At 32.0% G+C, this 20228-nt stretch overlaps 1 protein-coding gene across 1 annotated transcript in view; it reads left to right on the top strand.

The window, feature by feature from the left end:
- The window catches only part of LOC108559628 (cyclic nucleotide-gated cation channel alpha-3-like), a gene marked incomplete at its 3' end in the record, with an annotated part of 49514 nt that overhangs the window by 6016 nt on the left and 23270 nt on the right, over positions 1 to 20228 (top strand). The window contains exon 2 of the mRNA XM_017916962.1: positions 1144 to 1600. Coding sequence (XP_017772451.1) covers positions 1321 to 1600 — 280 coding nt within the window. The remainder of the gene's footprint in view (positions 1 to 1143; positions 1601 to 20228) is intronic.

Genomic DNA, 20228 nt, shown 5'->3' with positions numbered 1-20228 from the left:
CAGTTAATGGCATTTCAAAAGCTCAATTTAATGGCATGTCTACTTAACGAAAGTCTCAAGTTCTTGTGCGCCTTATTTCAAGTCTAAAGCAAGGAGAGCTATTATAAACTTTCACAATTTATGACAGTGTTCTTATGGAACTAACTGCCCTTTTTTGTCTGCAATCAATTCACGGCCTTTTTTTTTGGTTGCTGTTGTAAAACATTAATTAAATCTACGCTGAGTTTTAGAATGTTTCGTATATACAAAAAAAATAATGAATTGTAACAGTTAGTGCTTTAATAATTCTTGTGTTGTAATCGCGTTTTTGCTAAATTATATACACTGAGCTAAAAATATATTATTTGCTGTTATCTTCTATTTATACATCAAGCTACATGCATTAATTACAGCTAAATATTATCAGATGTTATCTTATCTTATATATATGTGATGGAAGTGATTTCCCCACATCCATTTCCAAGTATTACAGTGTAATGTAACATCGAAATAATACATTTTGCACATCTATTTACATTGTTAATTCAATTATACAATCAATCTGTTTTCAATGGAATTCATTAATGATAATTTTATTAAATTAAGTGCGGAATGTTTGTATACGATAAATATTATTTACAAAATATTTAGAGTAAAATTTATTATATTTTTGTTTACCAATTATAATAAATCGAAGTGTTAATTAATAAGTTAGAATTGTATAAAATACATAAAATATATAGCATAGTTAATACAGATATTTATCTGTTTTATTACGTTATGCAAGATACTTTCATTTGATTATGTTATAATTGGTTTCAACTCGTATGGACGCGGGTAATTTAAAAAAATGCATTTGATTCGACGAAATATAAATTATTATTTTAGCCTTCACTCATATTTGAAATCCCTTTTTGTTAGATTATTTCGTAATATTACATATTTATTTCTATGTCCCCTTCTATATATTGGGTGGACGCGCCGGGTTATTTATACAATTGCTCATTATTATATGTAAACATTGCTAGAATTTTAATCATTTTATTTCTTCAGATTATTATCACTTTACTTTTTATGTGAAAGAAAAACATACATACGAACATATTAGTTTGTTTTTAATGCTGAATGATAAAGAAATGATTATGTATGTTTATATAATTTCAGAAATGGTGTATAAACTTGTCAAAAGAGAATTGGACGTCGTCGCAGAGGGTCGTCGGTGAGGCATCTAGTTGGAAGTTGAGGTAGCAGCGGTTGCGGCGGTGGTAGTGTTGTTGCTGCTGCTGCTGTTGGGGGTGTCGAGCTAGGCTAGGGGTGAGTCAGTAGGACCATGATGGCGTGATGTCAACGGCGAAACGGCTCGTGTTAAGCTGGCGAGGGCGCAAGCAGTCGCAGGACTCCTCGTCTGTAGGCAGACTGGTGGGACACGGCGGAGGTGCGGGCGGTGGAGGAGGTGGCGGCGTCGGCGTCGGCGGCGGCATCGCCACCCTCACTGCCCACCATTATCAGGACGGGCACGAACTCGATGAAATCGCCATCGTTTCCAGCAATGCAGATCCATGTCACGTCAAGTATGGCAGTGGACCACTCACTACCATCAACGGACCGAGACTTGTACCAGGTATATATACAAACAGTATTATTTACACTTTCTTTATTTTTCATATGACTTTGCGGGCCACTATTCTGCACACGTCTGCAAAACGTTTCGCTTATTTCGTTGAATTACTTTAAATACCTTTGCTTCGTATTTGCTTCCTCCTGCTTAACAATATATTTTAATTTTGTAATATTAAAACTCAGGATCTACACATCTGGGTAAGATCCTTCTTAATTACATACATAAAATCGTTTTGTATACAATTTGGCAATTACGTAAGATATAAAATAACAAGCATCATTAGTATTATCAAATAAAGTCTAAACTACGCCTTCTTGATTTATACTAAGATATTTTAGTATATTTCAACTGTTATACTTAAAAAAATAACAAATTAACATATGAGATGAGTTATACAACTTGGCAATTATGTAAGATATAAAATAACAAATATCATTAGTATTATCAATTAAAGTCTAAACTACGCCTTCTCGATTTATACTAAGATATTTTAATATATTTCAACTGTTATACTTACAAAAATAACAAAGTAACATAATATAACTCATCGACGATCGTGCATTATACAAAGAAATTACCAATCTTCTACTTTCGGCCGGACATAAGGTTCTTCACATGGGAAGCCATTTCCTTTCTGTTCTCCTCATGACCACAAGTTCCTTCTGCTTTCCTAAAGAACCTACCACCGTTTTCCTTGATGGTTGAATCTAGACTCAAATTGTAGAGAGGAATTTTAGAATAATTTTACATAATTACTGATAAAATCTCATTATACTTGCTTAACTTTTGTAATCAATCGAAAATTTCATAACAGGTGTTATTTTCTATTTTATTTTCATCCAGTTAGATCACTCTTATATATTTATTGGATAACTCTATTTTTTGACATTGAGTGCATAATGAAAATTTGGTATTAATTTGGTATAAATAAATAAATTAATATAGAACAAAAACTTTACATAGTCCGGGTTCCACCAATATTCCGGACTGTTTGAAACTGGGCTACAATAAACCACACAAAAGAGACATAAATCGATCATTTATCATGTATAAAAAATAATTATGTTTGTTTGTTTAAAAAAAATGTTGCTATTAATATTAATTAATTGAATCTATTAGATTATTATTAGATATTCTTTTATATATTTTATATTTTTGTCTTTATGTACTTTTCTATTTATATGATATATTTATATGATTTTTACCTTGTTTATTTACTATAATTTCACTTGCTTTTTATTTGTGGGCTAATTGTGTACTTTATATTTATTTTATTTTTTTCGGGACCGAAGGAAGAACAGTTGATCTTTTGTTTTCTACTTGGAAAAACTGATTCGGTTCCCTTTGGCCAAATGTACTCATTGTAAATTTATTTTATTTTGTTTTCTTTGTATTCTCTTGGTCAATAAACTTGATTATTATTATTATTATTATTATTATTATTATACAATGGATGTAGTAATCACATTAATTATACTAATTGGTTTTGTAATCGTATTTGAAATTTACTAGAGTTTCATTCATGCCATTCAATGTTCTTAAGGTAAACCGAATATGCATAGATATATATATATTGTTCATAGAACAAAAGCCTTAGTCAAATTGATTCCTTCCATACAATCCTGTTGTGCACTCGACAAGATTACCTCCTAACAAAACCATGAATACTCTCAGACATAATTTCGATAAGAAGATAAGTATTTTAAGGAAAGATCAGTTTTACAAGAATTATGCAATGAATTCTGTTTTATATATATATGTTAAATTTCGTATTCCAGTTGCCGGCACGAAAGTTTGCGCAATGTATACGTGTGTTTGTTGTAAGTTTAAAATAATAAGGCCTTGTTGTATGTAATCTAGGGTGTAACACGTTGTGAACATTGAAAGCAAATCAGTTTCGGCCGAAGCGTTCATTTAATTTACAAACAATGACAGTATTAAAAGGCAATTTTCGATTGTTCCTAGCCAATAGTTCAAAGACTATTATACAAATTGTTTGTTAACCGATTATTCGTTTGTTAAAGTGTTCGTTACCCGATTTGTTACCCGAACTGTTCGTTAACGCTCAACTATTGTATATATTCTGAAACCTTAGTTGTCGAATATAATTAGGTTCTAAAACGGAAATAATATACCCAGATTTAAATCTAATTATTCATCAAAAATATCGTTAACAAAAATAATGGAAATACAATATAATAATTATAACAGCAATAAAATAAACTCAATAAATAGATAGACAGACAACTTAACCTGTTTGTATGAAGTATAGTATATAATGCAAGGAAATGTTCTAATATGACATGTTTCGAGAACCGAGGTTCTACTAGATTTAGAAAAAGTTTAAACAATTTATGAATGTCAAGTTTCAGTTTACAAATTACGTTTTCAGATATCAGTTGACGGTCTTTAAGGTTTTTCTCACTTTACAGATATTTACTATGATAAACGTAAGCGAGTCGAATGAAATTTCATTTATTAATAAAGATGAATGTGCAAACTGGACCCTAAGGCGATTCATTAATATTGAACGTAATTATGTAGAACCAAATATAATTTATCTTCATGTTCCATTTGGTTTGATGAGATTGATGGGAGGGCGGCGGTGGTGGTGGTGTATCTTAGATCGAAGTTGAATGCTTTTAAGCGATCAACACGTGTGAAAGATTATACGTGGAAGTTGATTGATTGAAAGCATCAAAAATATGGACAAATACTATTTGTTTATCGTGACAGGTAATTCCAATCGATTCGATTATTTTAGAAAATTACTTTTACGGCCGCTTTTGTATACATTCAATTCATGGGAAAACTGAATTGATTTTATATGTTTCAGATATACTTTTATTAAAAAAATAATGTAACAATAATAAAATAAACCAAATAGAAAGAATTTAATCTTTTCTTTCAAGTATTTTAATTGAACATTAATCGATTTTTCATTAATTTTCTTCTCAGACGTTTTCATTATTTTTCTTCTTCAATGCGGAACGTCGCAGAATCTGCGACACGTAATTAGGCTTTTACACGCAATATTGAACAACAAACTTGTAATTTTTAGTGACGGCACTTTCTTGAAAACCCATTTGCAATTCCATCAACGATAATTTAACGTAATCATAATCTAATTGTGCATTAGATTGTTATGAGATTTTCAGGAGAATGCAGTTTATTACTATTATATAAATCTATTAATAGAATATATTAAATGCGAAACATCTCTTACAACATTCATCAAGTAAATCATCTATTAGGTTATTAAAATTAAATCTAATTATTTATGATACATGTTACATTATAACAATTTAAGTTGAATTAAAGATAATGCGTACGGTTTGCTGGGTATTTAGGGTTAGAGCAATTATCCTTAGGTATTTAGTATAATAATTTAGGATCAGTCCAATTTGAACACTGTTTCCATCCTAGCGGACGCAATTAATATCGGCTTTAGAACTATAGCATGTAGCACGTACTCTTTACCTATGACGTAATACCGTAACAAACACATATTTATAGTGTTCCAAGTTTTATTACAAAATTATAATATTAATCACTCTGTTTATTAGTATTGCAGTTCTAACTAAGAAGATTAAAATGTAATATGTTTTCTTTATAAATTGATTATACGAATAGGATTAATGATTTCTTTCCAAGAACTCTATGTTTTTAGACAATTGCGGACTTCGTTACATCGAAGCTTTGTTATTAGAGTTAAAGTTTATCCGAGGTATAAGTATAATATGTTGAATTGTATAAGTTTTACTAGAGACTAAAGTTAATTAGGTATGTGTAATGCATACGATGTTTTGTGAATTTATTAATAAATATTGGATCCGAGGAGATTTATGTGTCTGCTTGAGTTTAGAGGAAATTTGTATGTATTGGCGAAGCTAAATTTTACGAGACTCCGGGTTTGTAACCCTGTTAAATCCACAAGATATTACTTTCTAGCTGATCTAACCTTCATATTGGAAGAGAGTTAAGATCAGTATAAAGTATCTTATACGTACATGTCGTATTGCCTAATTTATATATTTTCATACACGCATAAATAAAATTAATATTTATTATATAATAAGACAAATGTGTGAAATAAGTAGGTGTTATTTATGAAAGTATATTTGTTATACGCTTAGGGTATAAATCTGAATCCCTGAACTTGACATATACACAGTGAAATGTCTTCTCCTGTGGTTTCCTTTCGTGTCTCCTTTTTTATTTGTATTTGTAGTGTGTAGCAAATATTGTTGGCGATTTAATAAAAGCCGGATCGTTTTTATGCGACCGGCGAAATGTGTGTTAGCTGTGTGTGCGAAGACTTATTGTATATATGTGAGTGTGTGTTGTAGCGCCTCGACTATGCTTTGGTATCTTGGTAAAAACGTCTATAAGAAAGGGAAAGTAACATGGGTCAGAACATGGACTAAATGGATCTATATTCCGCTCCATCTGCAACGTTCAGTTCAGAATTCCGTTGCAATTTTCGAAGTCATATTGACTGAATTAATAAGAATCGTTACGCATCCGTTCGTTCGGAGACAATTGTAAGGAAACTTGTGTCATTAAATATCTGGAGATGTGATTTATATTCAGAGCGACATGTAAATAGCTTCGATTGTTCAATAATATTACGGTCTCAAGTCACGTTTTACCATCGAAGATGCACAGTTATTGTGTGTATTCAACTAATAGTTAAAAAAACAAAAATAATAATTGTGGCTAAAGATGCGATATAAAAGTGAGGCGACTAATGATATGGAGATGGAGTTCTCCTCAACCCCAGCACTAATTCGCCGACATTATATAAACTTTCGTGTGTAATTGGCACGGAGGAGAAAATTGTAATCTTAACCATTAATTAACATTCACTGAAGAAATTTCATTAAGTTTTAATGCGAGCGCAGATTTTAAATGCTACTGCTCCCAAGACACTAACGCATTAAGTTTAACATAGTATTGTTGCATAATATTATGAGTTGATGTTATAGAATATTCACCGTGTATTTTTAATTCAATATGCAAATTTCGCTAATATAAAATTAGTAAATACTATAATTATTGAAACAATTTCATAAAAAAAAAGACAAAATAACTTTTGTTACGGCGCTCTGGAAATGATAACAATAAATACATTTAAAAACGTTTTTGATTAGAATGGAATAAAATAGAGTAAGTGTCTGTTATTTCCAATTTCATGTACTTTGAATTGGGACGCACCAAGAATAAATTATTATGCATGCAGTGGTGGTGAGACATTCTGAGAATTTGCCACCTGGTGAATTTCGTCTGTGAAGCTGATTATTGATGTTCTCGTTTGCATACGGTTAACGATTCTGCGTCTTGGCACACGGATGGCATTCTTACATTTATACGCTTCAAAGAAACGCTTTTAACCGACACAACAATTCGCAATTATCCAGGTAAAACTACTTGCGAAACACAATTACTTTTTTTAAGATGAGGAAATATTTGTGGCGCGGAAGGCGATGCGAAAATCCACTTTTCTTCCTCTTCCTTCCGCTTTTTCCATTTGTGCGATTCCCCTTTGTTTTTCTTTCTTACTACTTTTTGTCTGTTTTCCTCTCCTTATTCTTCGTTTGTTTCCCTTCGCCGCATTATTAATAATAATGCGCGGTGAGAGCCGCCCGGAGTTTTAATTAAAAATGCAAACGTGCATAATTTCGTTGGAAATTTTAATTTCGCCTCCGAAAATCTATTTCCTCGTTAATAATAGTCCCAGTTGGAGTTGGAGAAGTCGGAAATAGTGAAGCCCTCGAACTCATTACCCAATGGACAATTAACGGCGAGACAATGGGGTGCCAGAAGATTGAAGCCACCTACAGCAGGATGATGGGACGGACGACTTCCATCCACAATTTCATATTGCAATCGCGACTACAAAATACGACGTATTTTCGAAAAACGGATTACATTCATACGTGTACACACCGTAAAGCACGCCTCCATAAAAGGCATTACACAAAACTTTTGCGCAATAAAATTGCTCGCATCTCCTGCAACTTTAATCCCATCTACCTCTCGCTTCCGCCCATAAATTGATGGCTCCCGATTTGCACCTGAATATTTCAGGAATCCCCTTTGTTGACCATAAAGCGGATGCTCATTCACAGCCAATCTTAAAGCATCCCCACGCTCCTCAATGACAAATAAAAACTGTACTGAAACCTAAAGCAAGGATACATTTATTTATGTTACATATGCCAAATTTATACAAAAAAAAAGGATGTAGTTAAATAGTTAATTATTCTGGATTTATCATGTTTCATATTTCATTCCAGTTAACATTTCATTATTTTGTTATATAGCTTTTGTATTCGCTTTCAAATTTGAACACACAATTATCATATATTTCTATAAATTAACCAATTTCGAATGCGCAATTTTCTTTACACATGAGATTTCGCCAGAACTTAATAATATACAACAGTTTTGCAGAAATCAGTTAGAAATGCGACTTTGGAAAATGTCCGTCCACAAAGGGTTAAAAAAATTAATATGACAAATTTTTATGTAATGCTTCAAACAATTTCTTTGCAATATCCCTAAATGTAGTCTGCTTAATAATAGAATTAATATTGTATTTAATATTTTTTCTTTGGTAATTATTTTTATTAATTGCAATTTTACTATTTTTTTTAATATTAATTTTCATTTGCTATATATTAATACATTAAAATATACACCAAGATCGTCAAGACTCCAGACATATGTTTACAAGCACTAGAAATGTGTGGGTTACCAAAGCGGGAAGGACACCAACTGTCGAAATTGTTGGTCTACATGTGGTTATCAGAATGGAAGGAAGCGATCCAGGATTTCGAGCGGGAGACCTAGGGTTTGGAATCCGGAATCGCTGCCTTCCACCTCGATAGTTCATCGTCGACACTTCAATGTCCAACTCCAGAATTCCAATACGAAACCAACATGGAAAATTTAATTTATGGAGCTAAACATAACCATATATATATATTATATGCTTGTTTGTAGATAAATATGACTTAGCATGCTTTTTTTTACAAATTTATTTGTTGCTCTTTCTTGAACAATATACGTAAACTCTATTGAATATACTTCAATATGCTATTATATATAAATTTATTAATCATTAATACATTACTGATAATAGTAAAATAATTCCATGTATGTTAGTCATCTAACCATAATGATCAACTGTCAGTGTGTCATTTTATGTATCACATCTTCTTCCTCAGTTTCTTTGATCGTTTTGGTTTTTTTCTGCAATTGGATCGATCCAATTTGGGTAACTCTTCCAAACATTTACAATTAATTGAAAATAATACAATCCTCATGTCGAATCGAGAGAGAAATTCAAGTTAAAGTAGAGGATGTAAGAATGAAGAAGGCTTTATTTTAAACAAGGATATCCGACTACTTTGGCCAATGTTGATTAATAATCAATAGCTCTTTTAAATAACAAAGTCATGAACTGATGATCCAAACCCAGAAATCCATCTAAAACGTACAGTCTTCAAACTTTTGCTGCGTACTTCAGAACAGCTCAGCGCCGGAAATTAAAAATATTGAATACTTTGTTTTAAAATACTTTGGTTTTATTTGTTTTTCTTGTTTTATTGATCGATTCATTAGCGAAATATTGCAGAATTTCCAAGAAAAACAAGGACGAAGGAGAACATAAATGGGTCCATGATTAATGATTATCTAATTTGAGTAGCATGGAAGTACGCACACCTAGTGTATGCCCGTGATGAGTTATTAGCGATTACACAATGGCCTTAGCGTGCCGCCGCTCTGATGGATTACGGGCGGTAATTAGATTGTACCAAGAATTACACGAAAAAAAAAATGCACGAAAAATAATATATCAACAAAATTTATATAATAACAAAATATATGGATGAAAACGAAGAGAATTAGTTTTCCTCTCTTTCAGTTCTTCTATTTTCTTTTTGTTTTCAACAAGGGCCATTGTGCGACTGCGAACGACTGAGTTAGTATGAGTGTGGGAGTTCGGAAGAATTTTTATTGCGCATAGGGAGATTGTAGGGAATAAGGTCATCGGACTATTGCGAAAATCGATGAGGGTTGAGGGGAAACAAAAGAGTGTGTGTGTGTCTCTGTCTATGTGTGTCTCTCTGTCTAAATGTGTGTGCGCGAGCTTTCGGGAATAGCAATGTCGTCTGTCCCATGGAATTTTTACTTTTGCTATTATATTTACGTTTTTTTTTATCTCGCTCTCTCTTTTTCATCCTTTATCCTCCGCAGAATTCGTCCTGTTTCTCTCCCACAGCAAAAATATTTCGCACAGAGTAAATACCTCGAGATGGAACGGAAAATATTCTTTTAATATATCTCGTTTTTCTTAGTATTGATTCAGTTTAGACCAACCCATTTGTATTCAAAATAAATACAATATTTTGTGCAACCCAGTTTGTTTTTTTTTAATATACGCATAACTAAGACGATGATTTGTTATATAAAGCAAACGGCTGCAATGTGTGTATAAAATTGCATAAAACCGTTTTGATTTCAGTAGATTATTAATTATTGCAACTCGTTTTAAAACTAAGCTAATCAACCTTTTGCCTATATTTTTTTATGAAACATTCACGTAAAGATATATTTCACTAAATTTCAAAATGACCTATAAAGTGACGACTATAAAATATGATTAGAGACTATTGAACATTGGTTTTTAATACATATTGATGTTAGAAGCATTTTGAAGTGATTTTTATAAACATGAACATGGAAGAATGGCAAATATATCCGCCCTACTCTTTACATAGGTGAAATACCTCATAACTTAAAAAACAGCAGTTTTGCAGTTGAAAATGCGATTTCCGTCCGCAAAGGTTTAAAAGTTATTTTTATTATTTTATGAAAATCGTTATATATTTCAATTAAATTATATAAAAAACGCAATGCGATCAAAATAAATTTATTAAATTTTGATTATATTAAATCTGTTATGAAATACAAGAATAACAATAATATTTATGATAATTAATGAATTAATATACGCATGAAGTTATTGACTGTAGTAATAAATATATCATATTTCATATCATACTCTAATTTGCGAGTGTACAAGAGCTTGAAAATAAATACAAACTCTTGACCGCTCGACGTTTATATGTAGGAAATGTTAATCAATATTTCAAGTATATTAGTTATAATTAATTTGGGTACTCTGGCAATTCAGAACATCCGCTTCCGATGTACATCCGACAAACTTTATACTAAACTGAGATTTATACCTGCAGACACTATATTTCAATGCAAATTCAAATTAATCAAATGGTAATTCAATGCAATAACAATATTGTACAAACATATGAGAATATTGGATGTAAATCCCTGCAATGTAAATTTACTGTAAACTTGAATTGAAGATGAAATTTACTAAATATCTATTGATGTGGCAATTTGGGTGCATTAGATAATAAACAAAATTTGGTTTATGAACTGGTATCCGAAATCATTGTAACGCTAATCGATGCAGTAAACGACTGGAGAGTATGGAATTTCAGTAGAATTATTATTTGATGTGGTCCTGCGGATCGTCCAGGATCACCGAACTACGTAGTTTGTAAAGTTTCAAAACGGTCGAACGAGAATGTTGTTCGAGTTCACCATAACCGCATACTCGGAATATCCGCTAATCAATACAACGTTTGTTATTTTTAAAACTCCTAGAAAATAGAGATACTATTATTACACTTTGTAAACTATTGTAGAAATTCGATGATGAAGACGAATTAGTGAAATAAATTTAAAACAAAACAATAATACAGGTTCCGTTAATTTCCCTGACTCTTTGAAACCGGACTAATCGAGGACACTCAAGAGACTTGAATTGAAAAATTTATGTATAAAACTAATATTTTTTTTAGAATTTATTTTGCTTAATTAAAATTTAGTTTGTTTTGAAAATTTCAATCCTAAATGTGTATGAGTACTAATCGAAGCAGGAGGTATTACTGTATATATTAAAATATTCTTATATTTTCGATGAATAAAAGAGTAGTTTTCTATCATAGTCGATGTTGTTTGTATCAACCTATTTTTGTACACGAAGATGACCACCTGTAGAATATACGAGTGATGGAGTTACGTTTAAAAAAACATTAGGGACATCGTGTTTTGTCGTAGAATATGTTATGAGGGTCTTGTGTTATTTGTGTTGAATTCATTAAAATGTATGTAATAGTTTTTATATTTTATTCAAATATAAAAGTAGTTGTAGTTGTTCGATATAGTTTAAAACAATTATTACATTTCATTGCTGTAGTAGCTAAGCGAGTGAAAACTTATTTGAAAATCAAGTGAAACAATTTAATATAAATCATTTAGTTGAAACCCTTCAAGCACTAAAACCCATTTAAAAGTTTCCAAAACGAGGGGTTGAAGTATTCCGTGAAACTTGCTACTTTATGTATCCTAGCAAATTACTTATACGTTTGTTGGCCGGGCGACAATACCGTAATTTCATAAGTAGTTTACTGGAATTGCTATTAGAAAGAATACTTTCATTGCATTTTTCGAATGCAGAGGAAACTTTTGCATCGGCCGGAAGCGTGCAGAGGAAGAAGTGCGGAAGTCGCGAAGAAATGTGAACGAATGGAAACATTTAGAAAAGGTTGCTGCCGTTACATTGCGGATTCTGTAAAGGGCTTCTCCTACCGTTTGCCCATTCGCTGTGCATTCAATTACCCAAAAAAAAAAAACCCTTCGTCCATCCTCCTCGGCACTCACATAATTATTTTTCCCTTTCCCCAACAAACAAAAATAAATTCCATCAAAGCGGCCGCCCCCCTTTCATTTGCAATGCTGAGCAATTAAGACCTATTCAATGAGGATTGATCCAACGATGCGATGTTTTCAGAGCAACGAATCGACCTTTTGCTATTTCCTTTTTTTGTAGGGTTCTTATCTTTTTCGCTTGCATAATGATCACAGAAGAATAATATAGGAGAGACTTAATTTACAACGTTTTTCGTTTCTTGGATTAATTTGAAAAACGATTAAAAAAAAACCGTTATAGTTTCTAGTTTAAATTTGTAAAACATAAACATTTTTAATTAAAAATGTTAATATAAAATGAATAAGAAAAAAAGACAAGAAATTGTATTTTATGTAAATAAACTAAACACTTTGATCGTCATAAAGTTTTCTGGAATGAGTGCAAAGACCATAAAGCAAGTGGTTCATCCTGGGAACCAAGTTGCTTTGATTGGTCTGAAGACTAATATTTATAATTAAAAAGACGGTCCAAATTCGACTTGATTATCATAGATGAGTTATAATTAGTGAATGCAGTTATTTTGAGTTACATCTTTAAAAGTGCAGATGGAAGAAAGGTGTGTGTGTATGTGTGTGATTTCCGAGTGGTCGCTTTGAGTAATGGCGCCAATTTCCTGGCTTAGACCTCGAGACTTTACCTCAGCTATGACACATCACGCTCGCTGTAATCACTGTTTATAGCTGGAGTAAAGCTTTTAATGAATTAGCTAAACTCGATTTAAAGCGCCGTATAAACCGTTTTAACCTGGCCCCTGCATACAGTGGAAGCCAATTCCAAAAATGACGTATACTCCAGTTGTACAACAAAAAAAAAATAGAACGGCTCGCTATTAGATATCGATTAGGTAATCACGATGCACACGCACTTTGATCATCGTCCCAATTATCCCAATTCTGGGAATTTGCGTTCCGGTACAATTGATTGACTGTTCAATCAATCCGCTTTGCTATGGATTAAAAAAAAAGGATTGATGTATGTTGGATGGAATTTCTTATGTTGCGAATGTGTTTGAACGCATTTTGATCATAGTCCCAATTCTGTTTTGTCTTTGAATTACCGAACAATTAGAAAAAAATATGTACGTATTGAAGATAAAAAAAGAATTGAGAAACACAGGATAACTAACGCATATTCACAACGCATTTGAATTTCGGTACAATTGTTTGTCCTGTTTGCTATAGAATCACATAGAAAAAATATGTACGTATTGATGATGTAAAAAGAGGATTGCTATAGAATAAAAAAACGCAAATCGTTTTAGGACAAGTGATGCATGTTGGATGGAATTTCTTATGTTGCGAATGTGTTTGGAGTGATGTTTCAAGGGTGTTGGACTGTCCAGAGGAGGCTGCGGCTGGCAGCTTCCGAGGATCGATAAATGGGCTCGCCGCCCTAAGTGAAAAATGGCTCAATTTCTCAACGAAACACAAAACTCTTCTTCTTCTCCTCCTTCTCCAGAAGGCGCTCAAGGCTCATAATAATCGCTTCTCTGAATTATTCTCAACCCCCTTCCACCCCCACTCATTCATAAATATACTTCTAATGAACGCCAATCCTCCCCCATTGTTTACTCGCCAATGTATTAACATTTTAATGCTCGTAAATTATGTTTTTCATTTCTAACCACCGCATCTCAATTCCTTAATATTATATCAGTATTTAAACATACATTTGATAATAGCCTTAGTGGAAGCCAGAATGCTGAACTGCTCAACTAATTGAATACATCTAAACCTCTTTACGTAATAGCAAATATAATTTAACTTTTGCTAATACCGAGAATAGCATAATCATCAATATTTACTCACCTGGATTTATAACTAATTCTGCAATATTTATACCGAAATAAGTAAGAGTCCAGTAAAATTATATTATTGTTTTAGAAACGAAATAATTGTAATTAATTATATATTGACAATCCGTTTGTTTCATATTAATTAAATGATTGACAGCATTTTACTACATAGTGTTGGATTATTTTTATCAATGAAAATGTATTAAAATCCTCGATTATACCAGTTTCAAACTGTCAAGTACGGATACTATGCGAGATATTGCTGTATTCAATAATTATTTTCTAAAGTATTAAATGAAATTTAATTTGAATAATTATAATTAACATAACATAACATGTAGTAGTAAGTACTTATACACAAACTACATCCAACTGCAATTATAATTTCATAATTTCCGGTATGTTTTTTGCGAGATTTATATTTATTTTTGCGAATGTCAAACATTACTTTAAACTAGTGGAATAAATTGTGCAGTGCTTATGTACATATATATATAAAAAAAAAAATAACCGTAGAATAAAATGTGCACGTGAAAAACAGCTTCCGCATTCGAAAGTTAATTAAAAGTTATAAAAGTGTGCGAATAGGTTTTGGTTTAACCTGAATAAACTTTTTTTTCGCTGCATTTGGCGTCTCGTTGCAATCGTAAACAGATTTACATATTTTTATTCCTGTGATATTCACTGTTTAATTTTTTTTTAATTTCATTTCGTGTTAAATAAAATGGTATTAATTATTTTTGTAATCTAATATGTTTTACAATCTATTAGATTTAAGAATGTACGATATAATTTGATATTATTTTGATTGGTAATTTGACTTCATTTTAGCGTTTTTCTATGTGAATTAAGCTTATTATTCTATTGATAACACTTAAATCACTGAAATTTATACAAGTCATAAAATTTGAGACAAGAACTGTTCTTAAAATTATAATTATTAATTCTAAGATCAACTACAATTATCATATTTAAATGAAAAGAGAATAAATCTAAATAATGTTAGAAAATGTTTGTTTGTAGGAAAATGAAATTAGATTGGATTTATAACAATCAACTGTGAGTTTGTTTAATTAGATAATATTTTGTTTAGAATTTAAAGAGGTTTTTAATAGAAGTAGTCAAAATGATGTGTCAGGTAAATTCAATAATTACAAAACGTAATGTGAAGTAATTAGTAATAATTGAATAGGTTGTTTATCAATTATATGCAACAGCTGCGAACGATCTCCATTACGGATTCTGTCATTGACACAGTGCTGCAATCCACTCAGATAAACATCTGCATGAACTGCTTCGAGAACAAACCTTTCCATGCAGAGTTTAAAATCAATTGTTCTCAATGAAAACGATGAGTTTCGTCGACCGTGATGAGTGTTGTGCATCATGATGCATCATCGTGCTTCACGGAAGAAGGCTAAGGTCAACCGAAGACGCGCTCCGCCGCTCCGAAATCGGCTGAAATCAATCAGCCGATTTCGTTGCCGGGCGATATCCTTGCGGAGCGTCGCGACGTTGCAAGACCGCAAATCCCCAGAGGGTCATACAATATGTTCGTCGAATTGGTAACTCTCCGCTCTGACCTCCACGTAACCCCGCGCGCACCCCTTCGGGGGTCGTCGCAAAACTGCTTTGATGCAAAAGCCTAACATAAATAACCCAGCTCGTTCGAATAGATGAAAAGCTGTATGAAATCTAGCCCGGCCCGAGTTTACCTATTCTGTTTGGATTGGGATGCTCGTTTCTGGCTTCCTTTCTTTATCTCTTAAAGCTTTCACTGTATTAACGGTTTTTTTTCTCTCTTTCTCGTCTCTTTCCGGACATTCCTTCAAACGATCTGCACCACTATGCAGATACAGCAAACATGACCTACATTATTGTCGAACGTCCTTTCATTTCCACAGCGCATTGTTGTTAAATTTTAATGGTCCACGATAACCTCTTTCTTTGTTCCAAGTAATCATCACCGAATTTTTTTTTAACTCAAAAATAATTAGTTCCCGTGAAATTCACTGTGATGTATTGATGGTAAAATGAACGGGATCGGATGTTTTCTTCTTTCTATTGTTATTTAGAAAGGAAATTGCGCAGACTACTTTTGCAAGGAGATCAATACTGATCACTAATCAAAAGATAATGGCGTATCAAAGAATAATGAGATTCCATCGAAAAATATATATAATAACACAAGACTATTAACATTTTTATAAAGCACTGTTACATGTTATCTGAAAGAAAGTAATAGAAATATAATATTAAATATTATCTTACCTTCAATATTTCATTACATTTTCATAAATTAAGTTTAGTAAATTATATATAATAGTCGTATGTGAAAGCTGAATGCTTGGGGAATGTAGTACACATTGCTGTGGTTTCATCCATTTGGCTATAAGTTGAAAAAATGAAAAATGAATATGTTGTTTTCATTTAGCTGTAATTCGCCAAAATAATGAAATAGATGAAGTAGAATATACATATTTTGATTGTCGATCTTCGATGATGGTCGTTTATATTTATTATGACTATGATTATTATAATGTAAAAGAAATAAACTTGTTACAATGTTTTATATTAAAACGATCTACGTCGAAGTTTCCGCTTTCTATAATTGCTTTAGCATATTTTCCAGCATTAAACTTTTTATTGTATGAAGTTGCCAAATGCTCTGGACGAATTCCAATAGTTCGATTTTATACTTTGTGCTTCACCTCTTTCTTACACCGAATGCACAACCGCACAACCTGTGGTACATATAAGGAAATCAATATGCTTCTCTATTGTGGGATGCGACGAAACGTCCGTGTTTTTTGGGTCTAATTGGACCTAATAGGATTTATGTTCTTTCCCTTTTAGCCAATATTAAGTTTCTTATATGTTACTCATGTTTTCGCATCTGTAAACAATAGCATTTCCTGTTGTTTCGTACACACACAGTCTATTTACTCACTTTCAAATAAGGGTAACATTACTCACGTGTTAATTGAAACTAATGAAAACTGTTTTGCTTATTCGAGGAAACGATATTAAGTTTCTTTCTGTTTACAAAAAAAAAACAAAACTATATTGTTTGGTTCAGTTTGCATTCATTTGATTATTTTTGGGCCAAAACTCAGCCGTGAGTTTACCAGTGCCGAAGGGAATTCAACTAATATAATTTAAGAAAAGTTACGATATTGATTACGTTTCCCCTCCAGAACTTTTGTGTCGTTCACAAATTAGGAATGCAATATTACCTTACACCTGCAAGTTGTAATGTTTAGACTTTCCACGCGTTTCAACTACATTCTGAGCAACGAAATTACTTTTTTTTTATTGTTTTATACGCGGGAATGAAATAGCATAAAGCGAGGGGAAAATAAATAAAGGAAACGTACGAAGTAAAAATATGGATGATATGTTTGTTTCATTTTGAAGATAAATATTAGGTGAATTTACGTTCACGAGGTGTTCGTGTTTTTCGCGCGGCGCCCTTCTGGCTCGAAAGTAATTTAATATTTGCTTTCCTGTGTTCCTGTGCGTGTTTGCAATGTGATAATGCGATGCGATATGTCTCTTTGATGTGAAAAATACACCAGGAATGCTACAAGTGGCCCGAGCTTTCTTTCTTGATGGAAAACCGGTGTCATATTAAACCAAAAATAAAATCAAGTTCAAATATCTTTCCAATATGTTATAGCAATGATGGAAATCGATTTTAACAATATACTTTTCTAACTAGACTTACCGGGTTTTTCTGTTAAGAGGATTTTGTTTTCCAAATAGAAAAAATCAACTCATGACTCACATTTTTGGAAATGCTGAGCTTTTAGGTATTGTTATACTTTATTTCATTAAGAACTATCCAAAAGTAAAGTATTGTTATATAATTTCCAATGTTATTTAGCAATTCAAAATGTAAATGAGAAATAATTTTATAATATTAAAAGATAATTATTTATTTATTAGTCACAAATATGAGATGAGAACATTTACATCCTTAGAACGTTTCGTTCAAAGGAATACGTAATAAGCAACACATGCAAGTTTTTGATTATATATTAATACCTACTCTAAATGTACTGTAGCCAATTTTTATGTCATCAAAGGAATATTTCTATAAGTAATGTAATTAGTATTATTCATGAAATATTAATTATATTTTATCGGATTTTAACAGATTTAACTATTATTTTTTCTAGGAGAATGTGAGTGGCTCTATTGAACTCATAATATTAAAAAAAAATGAATGAAAAATGCAATTTAGACTCATATAAGGAAAGGGATCATCTCTTTTAGTAGTCCGCTATTGTCGAGCATTTAATTGAAGACGACAATAGCGCATTGTGCAGTAACAAATAGAAGGAATAGAGTAGAGAAAAAAAGTCGGTAACATTCCTGTGTATAATCAGTTTGTCGACAACCGTAATTTATTAATATAACAAAATGATATTAAGAGTACCTGAAAATTTGCTGTGACAAAGTAGAAATTTATAAAGCTTCCAGTAAAATATACAATTGTACTGTACATGCGAAAAGTTCAAAAAGGCTAATTATTATATGGTATCCGTTTCAGTGGAATAAAGGACATTTTTACACGCAATTGAACATCAAAGGGCTTATGGAAATTAAAATACGTAAATGTGAAAAGCGGAGTAAAATAGTAAAGCGAAAAAAGAGAGAACGTATAGAGAGAAAAAGTTTCAATAATATCTCCTGAAAATAAGTGTACTATTTCATTCGTATTCGAACTTTTCAGACACTCTTTGTTTCATAGACTAGGTTTCCGCATACATTACGGTATTTTGTGCCATTCTCGAGGCTAATACAATGTTGTATAATTGCATAGAGTGTAATCATCATAAAAACCATCGCATCGGCTCCTTAAACTCTCGCAGTTTACGGCGGGAGCTGCGAACTTTCCGACCGAAACGGAAACACAATTATTGCGAACACTGGCCGAACGCATTTATGTATGTATGTATGTATGCACATCTGTCCATATCAAACAAACATTCCGAGGCAACTTCGAATTAACCTCGGGCTTTTATTTTCAGTTTCTGCTATATCCATTATTATTTCCCTCCCAACTTTCTATCGAGTTTCCGATTGGAACATGGAAAGTTTTTAGATTAAAAATACATAGAGACAATTCAGAAACAACGCTCTCGTTTTACAACGCCGCAGACACACTTTAGCATGTTATAATATTTTTTTTAATAACTACCGTAGAATTAGATCAATACAGATTAAAGTTTACCCAATTTTCTACTGTACTTTTACCAATTATGTGGCAATAATGTACAGGATTCACAGATATATTTACAGGTATCACTCGTATAACACGACACTTTTACAACACGATTGTCCTCTAATATGGTTATATTGATAACATAGTACAATTCTACTACGCGGCTCTTCGACTTTTTACATGAATTTCTCTCTCAATTTGTATTATTAAATTATACTGAGTAAATTAGTTTTAGAAATAATTATTAAACTTAAATGAATGCAGAAAACTTTAATTTTAACTGTCTTCATTTTCAGATTTTTTTAAGTGTTTTCATAAGATTTTTTTGATGTTTTTCGACTCCAAATAATTGAAATATAATGCTTAAATTAGCGGTTTCAAAAACTAGTTGTAGGAGAGGCGCAAAATAATTTTATTGTTGTTTTCTTATGCAGGTGTGCAACGCAGGTGTGTTCACTTATAATGCAGGTGTTCACTTATAACGCAGGTGTTATAACGCAGGTGTTCACTTATAATACAGGTATTCATGCAGGTGTTAAATTAAAACGCAGGTGTTCACTTATAACGCAGGTGTTCACTTATAATGCAGATATTCACGCAGGTGTTAAATTAAAACGCAGGTGTTCACTTATAACGCAGGTGTTAAATTAAAATGCAGGTGTTCATTTATAATACAGGTATTCACGCAGGTGTTAAATTAAAACGCAGGTGTTCAATTGAAACGCAGGTTGTATGTTTATTTCAACTAAATTTAAGAAAAACCAATAGTAATTTAATAACAATAAAATTTAATTAT

Source organism: Nicrophorus vespilloides, unplaced genomic scaffold (genome assembly GCF_001412225.1).
Source record: "Nicrophorus vespilloides isolate i.1.1-1 unplaced genomic scaffold, Nicve_v1.0, whole genome shotgun sequence".
Lineage (NCBI taxonomy): Eukaryota > Metazoa > Arthropoda > Insecta > Coleoptera > Silphidae > Nicrophorus > Nicrophorus vespilloides.
This window is presented reverse-complemented; position numbering and strand designations above follow the sequence as displayed.